This window comes from Nelumbo lutea, chromosome 4 (genome assembly GCF_056320005.1).
Source record: "Nelumbo lutea isolate HS-2025 chromosome 4, American lotus-T2T, whole genome shotgun sequence".
Taxonomy (NCBI): domain Eukaryota; kingdom Viridiplantae; phylum Streptophyta; class Magnoliopsida; order Proteales; family Nelumbonaceae; genus Nelumbo; species Nelumbo lutea.
Window position 1 is genome coordinate 28305843 of NC_142687.1, and position 20146 is coordinate 28325988.

Consider the following 20146-nt stretch of genomic DNA (forward strand, 5'->3'; position numbering starts at 1 on the left):
AAAGAGAAAGGAGAAGAGGATGGATGGCATAGGATGAACTAGCAACAAGAGGATACATTTCCCATTTTAAAGGGGCATTGATGTTAGGGTTCGAAATTGGTATATTAAAGGGTAATATTGGTCATTTCCAAATTATTTAGGGGCATTTAAGACATAAGGCAAAATCTGAAATGTGTCCGAGCATGTTAAGTTGCTAAGCAAGCTTCTACCATTTCTGAATTGTTGGTTTAGATCTTCAAATCAAACCTAAACCCAAACACGTCTGACATCTAAAAAGCAAGTTTTTTAGACATCAGACATCTGAAAAGTGTTATCAAAGGCCACTTTATTCAGACAATGCTCACATATGCAAGACCTTAACCTCTATACTTTGTTCTACTGTTTATGTTAGACTACATAAAAAAATGGAGAATAAGACCGCCAAAAACCCTAAATGAGTTGGTCTTCTCCCAAGTCCCAATTTACCATTTTTTCTATTTATAGTTAAAATTTAGAAATAAGATCATCAATTGTTTAGCTCTCTCCAATTCAAACCTGAAAGGGAGTCCAAATTAGATTTGAGATTACAAGATATTAGTTATTCTCTCATTGTTTCATTTTTTGGGTTGTTTTTTCCTGCCTTTCTTAAGTTTCTTATTGAACAAAAACCTAACAATATGTTAATGTGTTATTTACTTATTTTTGTGTTTAGGGATGTAAGATGTGCAAGAAGAGGAAGAAGATCACGAGTAGTAGAGGAATGAATGCTTGCCCTTGGTAGTCACTTAGAAAGTTTTCGTGATTAGGTTACAATATTCAGATGATATAATATTTCTTCTTCTTCTTTGTTCCATGTATTTTTTCATTTTTTCTAAGTTATCCACCAAGAAATGAAATTAATATGTATTAATATAATTCAATGTATTTGATCACATTGTTTCTTCATCCATGGAAATTCTTAAGAATGGAAATGAAATGAAGGGCTATTCAAATTAAGGCGGTAATATGGAAATCATCCTACTTCCTACCTTCATTTAATGTGCAATGAATCTATGGGGTCAGCGACTGGAATAGAATGCTCCTTGTATTGAATGTGTAACAAATTTAGAGCATAACAAGGTAGAAGATGCATTATATATATATATATATATATAGACCCAAACAATGTCTCTTTAGGGGACTGTGGAACCAATTAATGATAATGTCAAACATCAGCCATAAATAATAAATGATAGATTTTGAGTGGATGTAGGTCATATATTTCTGATTGAAATAGGGTGTTATCATTGATTCCACAGCCGCTGAATAGCCATCGCATTCCATTAATCCAATATCCCCCATCCCACCTCACACACAAGCGGAGTTTAAATCTTATTTGAGTTTAAGAGTGCATTTAGAAATATTTGTTGCACATCTAATCAAGATTAGCAGTGGCAATTGGGCGGGTGGGTTGGGTTGGGTTTGGTTTGGGTTGAGCTTTAACCTAATTCATCTAATCCACCAACCCATTAATGACCCAGTTATATAAAACTAAATGGGTTAGATTCAACCCAAACCCGCCTTGACCCAATCCAACCTGCCCAAACCCATTAATCTTATATTTATGTACTTAAAACAAAAAGCTAATTCCCACTTGACAAATAAGTTGGTCATAGCTTGGTGAGTTGGTGGTAATAGTAGTTGTTATTTACACAAGTGGTGAAGGTTCAAATCACATTACGTGCATGTTATTTTTACACAAGTGGCGAAGCCATTTGATTATGTTCGAGTTTTGGGTTTGACCGAACCACTTAGGTTCAAACTAGTCAGACCAACTTGAACTATCTAATTGGATTGTCTTCAAGTTAATCACATTAAAAGTGGTTGAACCATTTGGATTTGGATCGATCCAATCAGACCAGATCGGACCGCTTCAGTCAATGGTGGATTGACTCGGATCGGCCTATATCAGGTTGTGCATGGGTTTGGGACCGAACCGATTGTCTGATATGGGTCAATGGAAGTAAAGCGGGCTGGTCCAAATTTGGGTCAAGTGTACAAATACGGGTCAGACCAATCGATTCGAACCAGGTCAAAGCAAGCTGGCTAGGTTTCAGGTCAGAATGTGCCAGGTCTAGGTTGCGCTAGTTCGCCGACCCCGCTTTAGATTCGGGTCGACCTAGATCGACTTGATATGGATCGGTTGGGTGAAGTGTGTTGATTTGAGGCAAAACTAATTTTAGTAAATAATTAATAGAAAATTAATGCATTAATTATAAATTGTTTCACTCAAATGAAGAAATTAAAAAAAAAAAGACTAAGGAATTAATACTTGTATCTTTAGTGGTTAACCCAATGGTTATCCACAACCCAACCCGACCCAACCCATTTAAATTGACCCAATGAGTGATCAACCCATTCCCAACCAATTATGTTAGATACTGGGTGGATTCAGCGGGTTGGATGGATTAGATACTGGGTGGATTCAGCGGGTTGGGTGAGAAATTGCCACTCCTAATAAGGATTTCAACCAATCATGTTAAAAGACATCAAACAGAGTCTACTTACTTTTCATTGGTCCATGTTTTACAATGTGTACTTTATGTTATTTTATAACATGTATCAAGATTTTAATAATGTTAAAGATGTCAATTGTATCATGTTATTTTATAACTAATTCGTGTTTTTTGTTTCACAGTGTGGTTTATACACAATAAACTTTTCCTTGACTATTCTATCCAATTCTAGCACAATTTTCGTGACCGTCTAGGTTCCCCCCATATGCTAGGTTGGTTGGATTTATTAGTGGAAATTTGTAAGTGTTTGATAAATGATTTCTCATCTAACTTTTTAAGATGAACTGGAACATTTCGCATTCATGATGATAGGTCTATAGTTTTTCTCCAAGCTAGCTTTAATCTCAATGGCCATTTTGTATTCATGATGATAGGTCTTTTGTTTGGACCTTGGGCTCCATGTTCGCAATTGTTGTTTCTTATGGTGAGAGACTGAGAATGCTTTTGTTTTCGTGGTAAAAAATCAGATGGATCTCATCTTGCGACCTACTACTAGTTATTATGGTTTGAGACTAAGAGTGCTTTTGTTTTTTATGATAAAAAATCATATGGATCTCACCTTGAGACTTGCTAAGAAGAAGACTTGCCAAGGAGAATACTCGGTTGTAAACTATGGAACTCCTTGATTTTCGATCTTAGGCCCAGCTACTGCTTGCTGATGATAGATTTGTCTTATTGGCTTCTGATGTAATTCACAAACCAACAAATTAGGTGGCCAAGGGAAAAAAACTGATCAAATGCCCATGACAATAACAAATGTCCGCTCCACATGGAAGTAGCCATCGCAAGGCCCTTAAATCACAAAAGGACATATATCAAAAAAGAGTCACAATAAGAGGTAAAGGATCCAGGCATCAAATATCATGCTACCAAGTGCCATGAATAGAGAACCGCATTCAAAACTGAACAAACATTTCTATTGTGTCCACATGCATGGTTATAGAGAGCTCAGATGAGATAGGCATGAAGTTGTAAGCACGTTCAATGAGCACTTGAAAGTTTTTTTGGCATCTGTCCCTTAGAATACCCTCACCCCACTCTTGAAAAAGATTAATACCCACTTTTGACAATTGTCAAAATATTTATTAAGTGCTCATTTAATGTGCTTAATTCGATGTACCTACTAGATCCGGTCCCGGTTAAAGACTATTGACAAGCTGATAACATTGTATTTGTAGCTTCGTACTGCATACTCATATGCAACCGATCAATTTACCAAACTCTCCAGTTATCTAACTTACAAGAACAATAGGTTTCCCTTAAAATATCCTGATTAATATCTATGAAGCATGATTACCTTGATAAAACTGTAATGCCTCTAGGTTCTTGATCGATCGATCAATGGATAAAAGATAGATAGATAGATAGATAAATAAAATACTGTGGAATTCTAGGGACAAGCATCTTTGCCCGAACCAATGCCATGGGTGGCCTCAAGGTATTGATGAACAATGTGTTTGCACTACTTCTGAAGGTGGTTGGCACTCCCAATACAATAGCACCACTTGAGCTTCTCTCTCGATATGTTGGCTATCAGGGGCAGAGCCGAGATTTTTTAGTAGGGGGCAAAAGCTAATAAATATGGATTGCGGACTAAGTTAATATAAGTGAAATATAAATGGAATTGTGGGAATTTTTAAGCCATAAGTGGGCGATGGGTCTCCTCTGCCACCCTTGGCTTTGCCCTTATTGGCCGTTTTGGTGATGATCCATTTTTTTTTCTAACTAATTCTTCCTCATCTCCAATATCGCCAATGGATCCTTGTATGGGTTAGTCGAATTGAAGTCATCTGGAAGCCCTTCATTGAACACAACTCCTCCCTTTCTCACCATATTCTCTCTTGATCTCTTGTCACTCTTTAAAGTCTAAACTCTTAATTCTTATTATTTCATTGTACTGTTATGGTAAAAAAATTGTAGTAATACTAAACTATTACTTTATAGGGAGAAGTATAGGTGGGTATGTTGTATTCAAGGATTTAAATATTAGATAGGATATATCCAATACGGGTCATATCGTATTGGTATCAGTGTAGGGTGATGTAGAATACAATACGATTGGAAATGTATCCTGCAAATTGTACGTATCAGACTGGTACACACTTCATATCATCCCATATCGCATTGTATTGACTGGCATGCATCAATATGGGAATATGTAGTGCCTTTCTATTAAAAAATTTAATTGATACTTATAGTGTGCTTAGAACCTAAATCACATAATACCTAACGCTTAAATTCTTAACACAAATTCAAACCACTAAACCATCTCGTGTCTTGTGACATTTAATAAAATAAAATAATTTTTATTAACTTTTCTATCCATATGCAATCCAAACAAATAATACATTTTTATGTTTAACAACTCCAACTAAAAATTAAAAGAAGTAATATTTAAAATTAGCATTTTTGTAAATAATCTATCAAATCCACATTTACATCAAAAGATGATTTTAATCTCAAGAAATTTATACAAATAAAATATTAATAATAGAATAATTATCTTAGTACTTAATATTTATAAATTTGTGCATGATATATATCTTACATTTTTATATATTTTTATAATTATTAATATTTTAATTGATATTAAATAACAATGTGTTTGTTAATTCATTTAAAAAAATATTTACAAAATATTAAAGCATATAATATTAAATTGAATCTATCAAATCCACTAATTTACATTTATATGAAAAAATGACTTAATTTCAAAAAAATTATAGAAACAAAAATTTTAATAATGAATTAATTATTTTAGTTATTAAAAATTATGGATTTCCATATTATATATATTTTAGAAATTTTAATAGACTTGATATACTTTAAGTTAAAATTATTAAATGATAATTTAATTTATTTTTGAGAATTTAGTATTTGGTTAATTTTTTGTTGATGTTAAAAAAGAACAATAATAAAATAGAAAATAATTAGGATAAACATAATAGGTCCATATGTTTTGTGTCTTGGACTCTTGATTAATGCCTTGTATGATATCTATGCATCCCACTATATTAATTATAATATATTTTGCATGTAAACCATTAAATATATATATATATATATATGTATATGCATGCATGCATGTATGTATGTATGTATGTATTTTTTATATATTTATACATTATTTATGATTTTTTGACTTTAAATTTAGTGTTATTAGTGTATTTATGTAATTTTTATGTATTTCCCTAATGTATCCAAACGTTTTTTTTTTTTTTTTTTTATAATTTTGATCCATATCCATGTATTTTCAAAGTGTATTCGTATCCATATCCATATCCACTATTTAAATTGTCTGATATAATACTGGATACCAATACTTTAACTATTGCTTGTACTTTGGGGGTAGTGACACTTAAGGCTGCGTTTGGAATTGGTGTAAATCAAGAATGATGTAAAAATTTACACCAGTTTGGTTTTGTTGGCGTTTGGAAGGAATATAAATGAATATCAATATAATACTCCGCTCTAATTTAAATTTGTTGGCGTTTAGATGGAGAGGGGTTTTACATCGTGAATCAATGTAAAACCTCATCAATCATAAAGTTTTACATCAATTATCGGTGTAAATACTACATTGATTTTATCGGTGTAAAACTCTACACTTTTATACTGGATCCAAACGAAGCCCAAGTGCCTGAAACTTATCATTCATGGTGTTTGTGCGGCAAGAGAGAGAGAGAGTGATTGAGAGGTTCCCAGGCTGAAGATGAACGGTTAAAGAATAATTGAGAAACTGAAAGTAAAAAGAAAAAAAAAGAAAGAGAGAAAGAGAAAAAAGAAAGAAGGAGGAGGAGGGGAGGGAAAGAAATTGGGGAAACAGGACCGGCTGCCAGTAGTTATATATGTGTATTCTGTTTGTGTATAGGGAGATGTTTGGTCTAATTCACCAAGAAAGAGAAAGAGAAACCGTGTCTCAAAAAATGAAATGTATTAACTTTTGAAGTTTCATTACCCAAAATTTCAGATATGTGTAATTTTCCTAAGGGAGAATCTATAATTCTATTTCTAAACCATCCATTAACATCAGTAATTCAGTATACGTTGAAGAGACAGCACCACAAAGTATTCTGCTTGGATGGATGGCATCAGATTTTATTTATTTTTCTTCTAAAAATTTCTTGCTTATGAGAACTGATCGCAACCGTTGTTTAGAAAATTGACGGTTAATAAAAGCCCAGTGACATCACAATAGCTGACAATTTTACCGATCCAAAGCCACGTGTCCTTAAGAAAACTATAAATAGTCAGTTCTAACAAGTTTTGGAGACAACAGCTGAATTCTCTGCTCATTTGCCAAAAGAAGAAAAGGTAGGAATTCTCCTTCACCGAAGCCTGTACAGAACGAGCGACTGAGCGTCGAGAGAGATTGTATATAATTTTCCGTGTTATATAGGAGAGGAACATGTTTCTGTTGGAATGGTTCTATGGGGTGTTAGCCATGTTAGGATTGGCCATGAAAGAGGCCAAGATCCTATTTTTAGGACTGGACAACGCTGGCAAGACTACGCTTCTACATATGCTTAAAGATGAGGTTCTCTCTTTCTCTCTCTAATCAATCTTTCCAATTTCTTTCATCTTCCACTTTGATCCAATATTGTTTCTAACCGTAAGAAATTGATGATCGATGGATTCCGTGTTTTTTTTTTTAATTTTATTAATTAATCTCTCTCTCTCTCTCTCTCTCTCTCTCTCTCTCTCTTTTCATTTTGTGATGAATGAACAGAGATTAGCACAACACCAGCCAACGCAGCATCCCACGTCTGAGGAGCTCTGCATTGGGAAGATCATGTTTAAAGCCTTTGATTTGGGTGGGCATCAGATTGCTCGGAGGGTTTGGAAAGATTACTATGCTGAGGTAAATTTTCATATATGATTTTCGTTTCAACCGTTTCTCTTCTTCTATAAGTGTCTCTGTTCTGTCAACTTTTTTTTTTTTTTTTTTTTTTATATTTGGATTTGGTTATATTAGATTGAATATATATACATTGAAATTTAAATCTTAGCCTTAATAATCACTAATCACTACACTACTAAACAAGTCTTTATTTCAGATTGGTCTGCTTTTGGATTTCTTCTTGCCTGCACCTGCTGACCCATGGAATTCAATATGCACTATTCTTGGAGTGGCTTCATATTCAATTAAATCCGTTCCATTGTCTTGCTTCTGTTCAGAATTAAATGTCGTTCATCCTGAAATCCCGATGAAATCATGGAACCATTTAGCCATATCAATAATGATTTTGTCATAAGTAAACATCAATTCCAGAGTTAAACATTTCTAACAAATTCCTATAAAGAGACACACAGAATAGATATCCAATTTCAACTTCTTATAGGTTAGAGAATACTCACTTATAATAGGTGTATCTTGTTATCGATATTGTATCAATTTAACATTGTTCTAATTGCTGCTTCTTCATTTTTCAACGATACTGTTTTCACTTCTTCTTTCTTCTTTCTTTATTTTTTATTTTTTGGATTTTGGAATGATCTTTAGCTGTGAATTCATTTTATTTTAAAGAATTTGGAAAAGAGATTCACTCAGAGTAGGGAAATATAGATTTTACCCCTCTGGAGGACCTAAGTAAAACAAAGGCCAGTAACAAGTGAAATACTCGACTGCCCTTCCATGAGGACATCATAAGCAGAGTATAGTTACTTGAATTCCTATTCCACAGAATCTGACTCAACTCAACATTATCCTAGTTCCCTTTACGCGTGCTCAAAACTTGCCACTTGTTAGAAAACATGGGATTGGGACCCATAACTGGATGGGCACCAAGTACCAACTGAGAGAGGGTCTATATAAAAAAAGCATGATTTATTAATGACTTTTACCATCTAATTTGTATACAGCTTTCTGAATTTTAGGCTCAGTTTGGAAAGATTACAAATGCAAATATGTACAGTGCAAATACATACAAAATAATACAAAACATAAGGTTTTGCACTCTACATATTTGCATTTGTATTCCTTCCAAACTAAGCCTTAATAGCAATTCTTTTCTTAGTTTTCTAAATTTATGCAATTCTTCAGGCTATTTATTTTTCAGCCAACTAATCATTCTCCAAATCTCTTGAATGCAAGCCTTCAAAAAAAAAAAAAAAAATCTCTTGAATGCAATATGTACCGAAGGGATCTCTCACTTGAGTGCCCTTTGCTATCCACCAATACTTAGTACTCTTTTGTCAGCTTCTTGATGTAAGATAAGAAAAGCTAATGTTAACATGGCCACTCTCATCGAATGTTTGTGCTTAAGACATAAATGGCCTCAGTAAGTTTTAGACAGGTTTTTCATTGAAGAACCAGGTTTAATTGCATTATAGTTGGAAAAGGAACAACTTTCTTAACATCTGGGCTCGGGGGTTGAATTTAGTTTCTTCATCAAGCTTGATGGTTACATATTATTTATTTGTTTTCTGAAGAAACAGGACACAGGCAAAGATAAAATTTCATATTATACCTGATCCATTATCTGTCTCTGAAATTCAAATCTTTTCACCTATTCAAGATGTAAAAACACTTAGAAACTACTTAGTTATTGATGTCATAACTTATCTTCCCATTTCACTAAAGATATTGTGAAGGAATTAAATAAACCAATCATATTTATTGTACTGCAGTGAATCTTATATGCAAAGCAATGAAATGGTGAAATTCATTTAATTAAGGTATTTGATTCTTATCTTTGCTTTTTCCTCTGTTGTTATCATTTTCATCTGGGTATGAGTTGTAGGTTGATGCTGTAGTATATCTGGTGGATGCGGCCGACAAAGAGCGATTCTTTGAATCAAAGAATGAGCTGGATGCATTGCTCTCAGATGACTCTCTATCAAAGGTTCCATTCCTTATTCTTGGCAACAAGATAGACATCCCTTATGCAGCCTCAGAAGACGAACTTCGCTATTGCCTTGGCCTGGGAACCTGCACTACCGGCAAGGGGAAGGTGAACTTGTCAAACTCTAACATCCGTCCTATTGAGCTCTTCATGTGTAGCATTGTTCGTAAGATGGGCTATGGTGATGGTTTCATGTGGTTGTCACAATATATCAAGTAGACAGTTGATAATTAGCTACAACCATTTCTCTTTGATTCTCTAATATCAGAAGACTTTGCCCTCTTTTCCACTAAATGTACAGTGAGTCAATGACTATGCAAAGTAATTGAAACTTCCAGCTTGTTCATTTTTCTATGAAAAATTGAAAATTCATTTAGTCTTTGCCTCACTGAAGGCATTCCCTGAGGAACTTCATCTTGCTAAGACTGCAATTAGTCTATGGCCCCTCGTTGATTGGACTATACTTATTCATGAACGCATATGTAGGCTACAACCCAAATATCTAATCCCCAAATGATGAAGGAAAATTTGGCCCGACCTCTTTATTATGAGACACGTGGCAGAAACGACAGCTCGGCAAAAGGGGTCAAGCCTAGGCGGGAACAAGGGCACACTTCGCCGAACTAAACCGCCTTGTAACAGCTCGGGGTAGACTTCGCTGAACTACCACCTTGTAACAGCTCGGGGTAGACTTCGCCGAACTGCCACCTTGTAACAGCTCGGGACACACTTCGCCGAACTGACCCACCTTGTTGCAGTTCGGGATACCTCCGAGCTCAAGACCGCCTCGCTCAGCACTTCGCATCTTCTAGGCACCAAAGCCAAACAAGTCGTACCATGCCTGGCACCAGGGAATTCCGTGCCCGAGGGCGCCACGCCTGACTAACTTGAGATCTGACGTTTTGGCAGCAGCACTCTAAACGGCCACCTGCCACCGCCACTGACGCCGCCCTCTCCAGTTAGACGGTTAGGCAGTGGCGGTTAGGCAGTGACAGTTCTATCTCAGCAGAAGGGACGACAGCCGAGTTGACAAGCGCAAGAGTAATCATACCCGATCTGACAAGGGCCTCGGGACGAGTACGCGAAGCGACTATAAGAGCCCCCTGCCCCCCCAACAATGGAGGTATGCAAAAACTTTGCGCTATCTGGTATTACCTTGCTTTTGAAAGATTCTAACTTGAGCTTCGGAGCCTCTACACCGGGTTCCCCCCGGAGCTTTCCCATCTCTCCCGTTTCAGGATCCCTGCTACCTCGTTCGAAAGCAAGACAGCGGACAGCTAAGACCGGCCGGATCACGCTCCATCAATTGGCACTGTCTGTGGAAAACGCTTCAAAAAGCCTCCCTCCAAACTTCGATACCCCCTTTCTTCAAAAATCCCAACACTCATGGCCTCCTCCAGCAACACTGGACGTGGCACGGAGACAAACGCCACCGGGGAGCAACTTCAGGTCCCCGTAGTGTGCATTGGACAGTTCACCATCCCCCTTTCGGCGGATGGGATCCCCATCCTGAACACGCCACAAGCAGTGGCACCCGTAAACCCTCCTACCACAAACGTCCCCTTTCATCTCCCCATTGAGACAACTTTCACTGAACCAACTGCCGTCCCCCTAACAGTTAACCAAGACCGGTTGGAGGACCTGGTGCAGTGCATGCGGGCAATGCAAGCCCAAATGCAACAGTTCCAGCAACACCAGCTTCACCAGCACCAAGTGCTGCACAACATCTCCCAGTATCACTACCAACAGCAGTTCCCCCAACTGCCACTGAACCAACCACTACTTCCACCTCACCACCCCGCTCTGAGGCCGGTCAAGGCCTCCCCGCAGGATGGGCAACCCCGCCAGGCGAAGGCCTCCCGGCCCCAAAACCACCCCAACAGCCAGGCCTCGTCCCCAGGCCGAAGAGAGAGAAATGTCATCCCCGCCTCGTAACCCGCGGGTGGGTCGAAAACCTCGCCCGCGAGGTCGGCACCCCGGCGCTCCAAACCCGATCTCCCGCTCACCGAAAATCGATTCGGTGCCCTGGCGGCGGACTACCAGCACTCCGGGCCCATCGAGGTCGGTAACACGGACGCCAGCAGCGCCAACACAAGGCCCGCTCAACGGCGAAGGCGCCGGCGAAGCCGCCAGACCGCCACCCGCGCCTTGTCGGAAGTCAGAGGCAAAGCCACGAGCTCGGACGAGGTAGGGGCTACCCCGACTCTCTCCGTTCCTTCCCCCCTCGCATCGGAACTCCTGGCGGTCCCCTTACCCAGAGACTTCAAACTCCCACCTCTGGACAAGTACGATGGATCCTTCGACCCCAACGACCACGTTGATGCCTTTCAGTTCATGTGCGTGGCCTTTACCACCACCCTCAGGGGGGTAGCCCGCACTTGGTACAGGAACCTGGCCCCCGGGTCGATAAAGTGCTGGGCCCAGTTCATGCAAGTCTTCACCATGCACTTCATCACCAGTCGACGGTGCCCCAGAACAGAGGAAAGCATCTTCGGAGTGGTCCAAAGAGAAGGAGAGTCTATTCGGGGCTACATCAAGCGGTTCAACGAGGCATGCTTGCAAATACCACGGTTGGACCCCGTAGTGCAGCTCGCGGCGGCCAAAAGAGGGGTGACGCACAAAGAGTTCAAATGGAACATGGTGGTCAACTAGCCCGCGACCGTGGCCGAATTCCTCAAACTCGCAGATAAGTTCATGATGACTGAGGAAGAGATCAACCAACGAACCGAAGGCGGGAACGAGAAAAGAAAGAGAGAAGGCGAGCTCCCCAACCCGGTGAGTAGAAAAAACCCGATCCGGGAGCCAAAGCCGAACCAGTCCTTTCGGGCCCCCTTAGCAGTTCGGACAGACTACACGCCGTTGAACACGAGGCGGACAGAGATCTTAATGACGATCAAAGACGCTCCGTACGTTAAGTGGCCACCTCGCCTGAAGGGAAATCCGAACGATAGAAACAAGAATTTGTATTGTAGTTTCCATAGAGACCATGGTCATAGCACCAAACAGTGTAATAACCTCCGGGATGAGATAAAGGAACTCATCCGTCGCGGATACTTGAGAAATTTTGTACAGCACAACAATAACAATAAAGCAAGTCAGCAAGGGGAGCAAGAAAAGGATGCACCCGAGTCTAGCAACAGACCTACCGAACCGTTGCAGAAGCAGCCTCCGGAAGAGAGGCCAGTTCGGGGAACCATCCATGTAATAGTGGGAGGATCCGTAGTAGCGGGGTGTACCTCGGCAGCAGCCCGGACTTCAGTTCGCGAAGTGGCCCTCGAAGAAAGGAACCCCCCAAAGAGGCCAAAGACCGAAGAGCCAATCTTTTTCACGGAGGACGACGCACGAGGAGTCCACTACCCCCATGATGACGCGCTTGTCATTAAGCTAAGGATTAGCGATTTCGAGGTCAGGCGTGTGCTCGTAGATTCGGGCAGCTCAACGGACATCCTCTTCAAATCGGCATTTGACCAGCTGCAGTTAAAGAGGAGCGAGTTGAAGCCCGCGAACACTCCCCTGGTAGGTTTCAGCGGAGAGGAAGTTAGGCCCCTCAGAAAAATAACTGTCCCTGTGGAAGTCGGCACATGGCCTTGTGCGGTCAGACTCAACCATGATTTCCTGGTAGTCGCGACCCCCTCCCCATACAATGCCATAATAGGGCGGCCGATCACGCATGTCCTACGGGCGGCGGTCTCCACCTACTATTTGGCCATGAAGTTCCCTATGGACTTTGGCGTAAGGGTAGCGCGGGGCGACCAGCTCGAGTCCCGCAAGTGCTACGTTGCCGCCCTAAAGGGAAAAACCAAGGCGGCCGACGACCTCGAGCTGGAGCGACCGCGGAGCAAGGTGAGGAGCGAGCTTCGCCCACGGAGGAAACAGTCGTAATCCAGGCTTCAGCTACGGACCCAGCTCGCACACTAAGCATCGGAGCTTCCATCGAAGATCCCCTACGAGCCGAACTGGTAAGTTTTTTACTCCAAAATTTAGATGTTTTTGCCTGGTCAGCGGCCAACATGCCCGGCATTAGCCCCGGACTGATAACTCACAAGCTTAATACTGACCCTGTAATCAGACCCGTTAGACAGAAGAAACGCAACTTAGCCCCAGAACGCTGGAGAGCGGTCGACGAGGAGGTCAAGAAGCTCCTCGCAGCAAACTTCATAAGGGAAGTCGACTACCCGAGCTGGGTGGCCAACCCGGTGTTGGTAAAAAAGGCAAGCGGCAAGTGGCGCATGTGCGTCGACTATACCGACCTGAACCGAGCTTGCCCAAAAGACTGCTTCCCCCTCCCCAGAATTGACTGCCTAGTGGACGCGACCTCGGGAAACGAGTTGCTAAGCTTCCTGGACGCTTACTCGGGCTACAACCAAGTTAGGATGGACCCATCCGACGAGGAAAAAACCAGCTTCATTACCGAGTTCGGCCTGTATTGCTACAAAGTCATGCCCTTCGGACTAAAAAACGCCGGGGCAACTTTCCAAAGACTTGTAAATAAGCTATTTCGGCCCCTGATTGGTACGAAGATAGAGTGCTATGTAGACGACATGGTCGTCAAAACTCAGTTTTCACAAGAGGTAATACAAGACTTAGATTCTGTTTTCCAAATCCTGCGACACTTTAGCATGAAGTTGAATCCCAACAAGTGTGTCTTCGGCGTCACCTCGGGCATGTTCCTAGGCTACATTGTCAATCGGCGCGGTATAGAGGCCAACCCGGACAAAATAAAAGCCATTCTAGATATGAAACCACCTCGGAAAGTAAAAGAGGTCCAGAGGCTAAACGGCCGCATAGCCGCTCTAAGCCGCTTCTTATCTAAGTCAACAGACCGCTGCCTACCCTTCTTCAAGGCAGTCAAAGGCAAAGGGTTCGAATGGACCCAGGACTGCCAGTTCGCGTTCGACGAACTAAAAGGTTACCTCGCTAGTATACCAACTGTACCTCTTGGCGAGCGACGAGGCGGTCAGTTCGGTACTAATAAAGGAAACAGACCGGGTCCAACGACCCATATATTATGTTAGTAAAATTTTGCAGGGAGCAGAGGCAAGGTACCCGAAGATAGAAAAACTAGCATACGCCCTAGTAATAGCAGCTCGAAAACTCCGCCCGTACTTCCAGGCTCATACAGTCATCGTCCTAACTGACAAACCTCTCAGACAAGTTTTACTCAAACCCGAAGTCTCCGGTCGACTGACGAAATGGGCCATCGAACTCAACGAGTACGATCTCCAGTACAAACCGAGAACCGCTATCAAGGCCCAAGCTTTGGCAGATTTTATCGCCGAGTGCACTTTCAGCCACGAAGCCCCACAGGTCGAGCCCGAGGTCCCCATTTGCGGTGAACCCGGAGCTCCTGAACCCATAGAGTTCGAACTCCGTGAAGTAGCATCCAGTGTGGCATCTCTCCTGATCAGGCGAAGAGCGAATTGGGATGAGGAGCCCTGGATCCTTCACGTGGATGGTTCCTCGAGCCGATAGGGCAGCGGAGCTGGAATAGTCTTGTCGGCCCGAGCGGCACAAAAGTAGAGTACACGCTACGCTTTGATTTCGCGGCATCCAACAACGAGGAAGAGTACGAAGCGTTAATCGCCGGGCTGGACCTAGCGCGAAAGCTAAAGGCAAAACACTCGGTCATCTGCAGCGATTCTCAGCTCATGGTAAACCAAGTTACCGGCGAATACGAAGCACGCGATCTCTCCATGATCGCATATTTGGCCAAAGTAAAAGAAGCCCTGCTCAACTTCCGGTCACACATCATCAGGCAAATCCCGAGGTCTGAAAACACTGAGGCCGACGCCCTGTCCCGGTTAGCCAGCACGAGTCACAACAATATGAGAACTGTGTACATAGAGGACTTACCTCGGCCTAGTATTCTCGGGGGGACAGAGGAGGTCGCTCCCATCTTAGAAGCAGAGCCGAGCTGGATCGATCCACTCGCGAGCTTCCTGATAGACGAAACCCTCCCTGTAGAACGCAATGCCGCCAAAAGGGTGCAGCGCCAGGCGGCTAAATATGTCATAATAGACGAACGGTTATACCGACGGTCGTACACGCTCCCCTATTTGCGGTGCCTGCGACCTACCGAAGCCGAGTTTGTACTCCGCGACACTCATGAAGGCTTGTGCGGCATACACTTGGGGGGCAAAGCACTCGCCCAAAAGGCACTTCGACAAGGATACTACTGGCCAACGATGAAGGCAGAAGCTGTCGAGCTCGTCAGAAAATGCGACAAGTGTCAGAAGCACGCTAACATCCACCATCAACCTGCCTCCGACCTCAAATACCTCGCCAGCCCGTGGCCCTTTGCACAATGGGGCATCGACCTCCTTGGGCCATTCCCACCAGCAACAGGCAGGAGAAAATTCTTAGTTGTTGCGGTAGATTATTTTACGAAGTGGATAGAAGCCGAACCTCTGAAAACTGTTACGGCCCGAAACATACAGAACTTCTTTTGGAAGAACATAGTATGTCAGTTCGGATTACCTCGGGTTCTAATTTCCGACAACGGCAAACAGTTCGAGGATATCAAGTTCCAAGAGTGGTGCCAGTACATGGGGATTCGGCAAAATTTCACGTCAGTCGCGCACCCACAGGCAAACGGTCAGACGAAAGTAATGAATAGAGCCATCCTGCGTGGACTGAAAGCACGTCTGGATCGAGCTAAGGGATTGTGGGCCGAAGAGCTACCAAGTGTCTTATGGGTTCACCGAACGACCGAAAATGCAGCCATGGGAGAAACCCCCTTCAACCTCACCTACGGCACTGAAGCGGTGATCCCAGCGGAAATCGAAATACCAACGTTGCGATTAGAAACATACGACGATCGGACGAACGGAGACGAGTTACGCACCAACCTCGACCTACTGGACGAGGTAAGGGACCTCGCGCACATCCGAATAGCGGCATACCAGCAGCAGGTAGCTCGCTACTACAATAGCAGAGTAAAGCAACGAAGCTTCCGAGTCGGTGACCTGGTCCTCCGGAAAATTATGGTGCCCGAACCCGACGTCGGCAAGCTTGGACCTAATTGGGAAGGTCCCTATAAAGTAAAAACAGCGCTCGGGGGCGCATATGAACTCGAAACCTTGGAAGGCAAACGAGTACCCCGAACGTGGAACATCGTGAACTTGAGGCGATACTACCTATAAACCACCTAGCGAAGTGGACGAAATCAGGCCGTGCCACAAGGCAAGCCGAGGAACTTCAACACATTATCAGCTCGGCAAAAAATCAGTTCGCGGCATAAAAGACCACGAAAATCTAAAAACCCGGCAAAGAAACAGCTCGGGGAAGATGAGCAAGGGAAAAAGACACTCCATTGCAAGAAACAGTACATTGAAAAAAAAAATTTACATGCCCGGAGCCACTTCTTCGCCATCGGAAGGCACTTCAACAACACCCGAAGGCCCTGCCTCTCCTTCAGAGTCCGGCTCGCCATCGGCAGCATTGGCCATCTCCTGAGTTATGCGCGAAGTGGTTATGGCACTTACATCGAGGTCGGGATATGTATTCCGGATTATCCACTGGCTCAACTTGAACCCCCTCCTGTAAGAGTCCACCATCAGATCGTCAAAACGCGGGGAGGCAATGTAGTCTTCAAATGCCTTCTTTTTAGCGTCTTCAATGCCTTGGGAGAAAATCTGTGTTCTCTCCCTAATGTCCTCCTGAAGATACTCGACTTGATGCTACAAATCCAACTTCAAGTCCGCCATGTGCTTGACAACTACCCCCATGGCCTCGACGTCACGCTGAGACCTCGCCTGTCTAGCCATCGCGACGCGAGCAGCCTCTTCAGTAGCGTAAGCAGCCGCCTCAGCAGCCCGGGTATTTGCCTCTGCAGCACGGAAGGCTTCTTCAGCAGCAGCCTCAGCAGCTCGCGCCTGTCGCGAGCTCCTCTCCACTTGGGCAGCCAAGGCATGAATTGAAGAATTCACCTACAAAAAGAAACAAGTGAGCAAATAACAGCAGAAGCAACAGAATAAAAAAGGAAGACGAAATCTCACTTACCACCATGGCATGTGTTACGGCGTGGCAAGCGACCTGATTCAAGGGAAGATCGGTCCACGCCGCGACCTCCTCGGGGAAAGTAGCATCCCTACTCTTTTGAAGAGCGTAGTTCGGCATCAACACGCTCCTAAACTCCCCTTGAGCTCCCGAGCCCGAGGGCCCAGCCCGCGTATGAGCAGACCCGGAGTGAGGAGCACTTGGGTACGCAGGAGCGCCCGTATGAGTGGTTTCAGCGAAAGGTGCCCCAGCAGTCTCGTGCACCGGTGGAGTCACTTCGGGCTCCCTGGGTAGATCCTCTGTCGTATGGTCTGGGGCTTGGGGCTCCTCATCCAGGGGCAGATCGGTACGAGTTCGCTTGGTGACCCGCTTCCTCCTCTTCATACCTTGGAGCAAACGCCCACCGCGAGTTCTCTCCGCATCCATCACACCTGTAGAACGAGTTCAACATCAGAAAAAATGAAGGAACAGAGCAAGCAAGAAACCGCATAGCCAGAAACCTACCCGAACTTAGGCCGGCTGCAAAAAGCTTAGCCTCCGTTAAGTAGTGGTGGCACTTTAAGCCTTGCCGTGCCCACTGCCGGAGACCCTTCACCGTCTCTTTATCAAGAGTTACGCCCAAGTCGGGAGCGGCCTCACCCCACCCGGTCTGAAAGGGCCATCCTTGTGCACTTCGCACACCGAAGTAGTCCCGCTTTCACGCCGGGACCTTGTTAGGGAGATCGTGCAGAAGCTTAAAACCCTGGCGAGGAGTAAGGTAATACGCCCGTCTCCCCCCAAGAAGAGGACCCGCCTGTCTCTTGAGCATCAAGATAGAGGAGAATATCTCTAAGTCCAAGGGGAAATTCTGCTCGCAAAAAAGGGATATCGTCCCCACCAGGTTCCGAATAGAGTTCGGATGAACCTGGCCAATGGTGACACCGAAGTGGTTTATGACTTCGACGAGGAGGGGATGGAAAGGAAGTTGCAACCCTGCGGCGAGCTGCTCTCGAAAAATCATGATCTCGTCGGGACCGTGTTCTCAAGGAAAGCTACCCGAAGGAATGAAATATGTGTACCCCCCAGGAAGATTGTAGGACAGAAGTATGGATTGAAGTCCCTCAGGCGTCATGGTCGAAGGACCAAACCTGTCTAGCATCCGACCTCGGCGGGAGCTAGACGCCAAACTGCCCGAAGCAACTCGGCCCACTAGTTCATAGTCTTCAAGCTCCACCTCGGGGTCACTGAGGCTGTCTTGGGACACGGCTCGGTTGGTGGAACCTACGTCGGCCCTACTCGAAGAATCGTCTGAGCTATCAAAGCTAGACATTGGGGAAAAGATACATTCAAGAAAGTACTCACCGAAAAGTTTGAAGAACAAGCTAAAGAACCGTGAAGACTGTATAACCAGCCTTGACGCGAGCTGGAAGAGACTCAGACGCGAGTTGGAAGGTTGGACGCGAACTCGATAGACAACCGCAGAAGTGACAAACCAACCGGGGTCCCCCACTATTTATAGCTACAGTAACCATGAATCGACCGTGCAGACTGAAGACGATCCGACGGCCCACGTTCTTACCAACCGCGCAACCCTTAAAGTCGAGACGTGATTGGCGCACGTCTTTCCGAAAAAAGCGAAACGTCAGCACGTCTTCTTGAAACCGACGTCGCTTCGACACGCGTCTTTTCGAATCTGACGCGCCGCACGTCTCCCTGACAGTCGACGGCGTACGTACAACAGTGGCGTGCCTTTTTGAAATGACCCGCTGTCACGTCCCAGCGGCGCGAGTTGGTTTGAAATTTAAAACGCACGATCACAACCACCAGCGTTCTTGAGTAAGGCACGTTTCTAGCCTTCTCGAAAACCGAAAAAACCCTAGCAAAAGCGTCTCATACAGTGAAGGTTTGAAGGACGGGACAAATCTACAACCACCTCGTGAAAACTCCTCGCACCATGGCAAAGCCCTCGGCGCAAGGAGTGGGGGGCAATTGATGAAGGAAAATTTGGCCCGACCTCTTTATTATGAGACACGTGGCAGAAACGACAGCTCGACAAAAGGGGTCAAGCCTAGGCGGGAACAAGGGCACACTTCGCCGAACTAAACTGACTTGTAACAGCTCGGGATAGACTTCGCCGAACTACCACCTTGTAACAGATCGGTGTAGACTTCGCCGAACTGCCACCTTGTAACAGCTCGGGGTAGACTTCGCCGAACTACCACCTTGTAACAGCTCGGGGTAGACTTCGCCGAACTGCCACCTTGTAACAGCTCGGGACACACTTCGCCGAACTGACCCACCTTGTTGCAGTTCAGGATACCTCCGAGCTCAAGACCGCCTCGCTCATCACTTCGCATCTTCTAGGCACCAAAGCCAAACAAGTCGTACCATGCCTGGCACCAGGGAATTCCGTGCCCGAGGGCGCCACGCCTGACTGAATTGGGATCTGACGTTTTGGCAGCAACACTCTAAACGGCCACCTGCCACCGCCATTGACGCCGCCCTCTCCAGTTAGACGGTTAGGCAGTGGCAGTTAGGCAGTGACGGTTAGGCAGTGACGGTTCTGTCTCAGCAGAAGGGACGACAGCCGAGTTGACAAGCGCAAGAGTAATCATACCCGATCTGACAAGGGCCTCGGGACGAGTACGCGAAGCGACTATAAGAGCCCCCTGCCCCCCCCAACAACGGAGGTATGCAAAAACTTTGCGCTATCTGGTATTACCTTGCTTTTGAAAGATTCTAACTTGAGCTTCGGAGCCTCTACACCGGGTTCCCCTCGGAGCTTTTCTA

The 20146-nt window shown here is 44.1% G+C and overlaps 1 protein-coding gene across 1 annotated transcript; it reads left to right on the forward strand.

Moving 5' to 3' along the window:
• Nucleotides 1–6806: 6806 nt before the first annotated feature.
• Nucleotides 6807–9740, forward strand: LOC148854825 (small COPII coat GTPase SAR1A-like). The gene is made up of 3 exons (XM_088941905.1): nt 6807–7071; nt 7264–7395; nt 9278–9740. Exons 1-3 carry the CDS (start codon nt 6943–6945, stop codon nt 9596–9598), a joined length of 582 nt encoding a protein of 193 aa, XP_088798031.1. The 5' UTR covers nt 6807–6942; the 3' UTR covers nt 9599–9740.
• Nucleotides 9741–20146: the final 10406 nt, after the last annotated feature.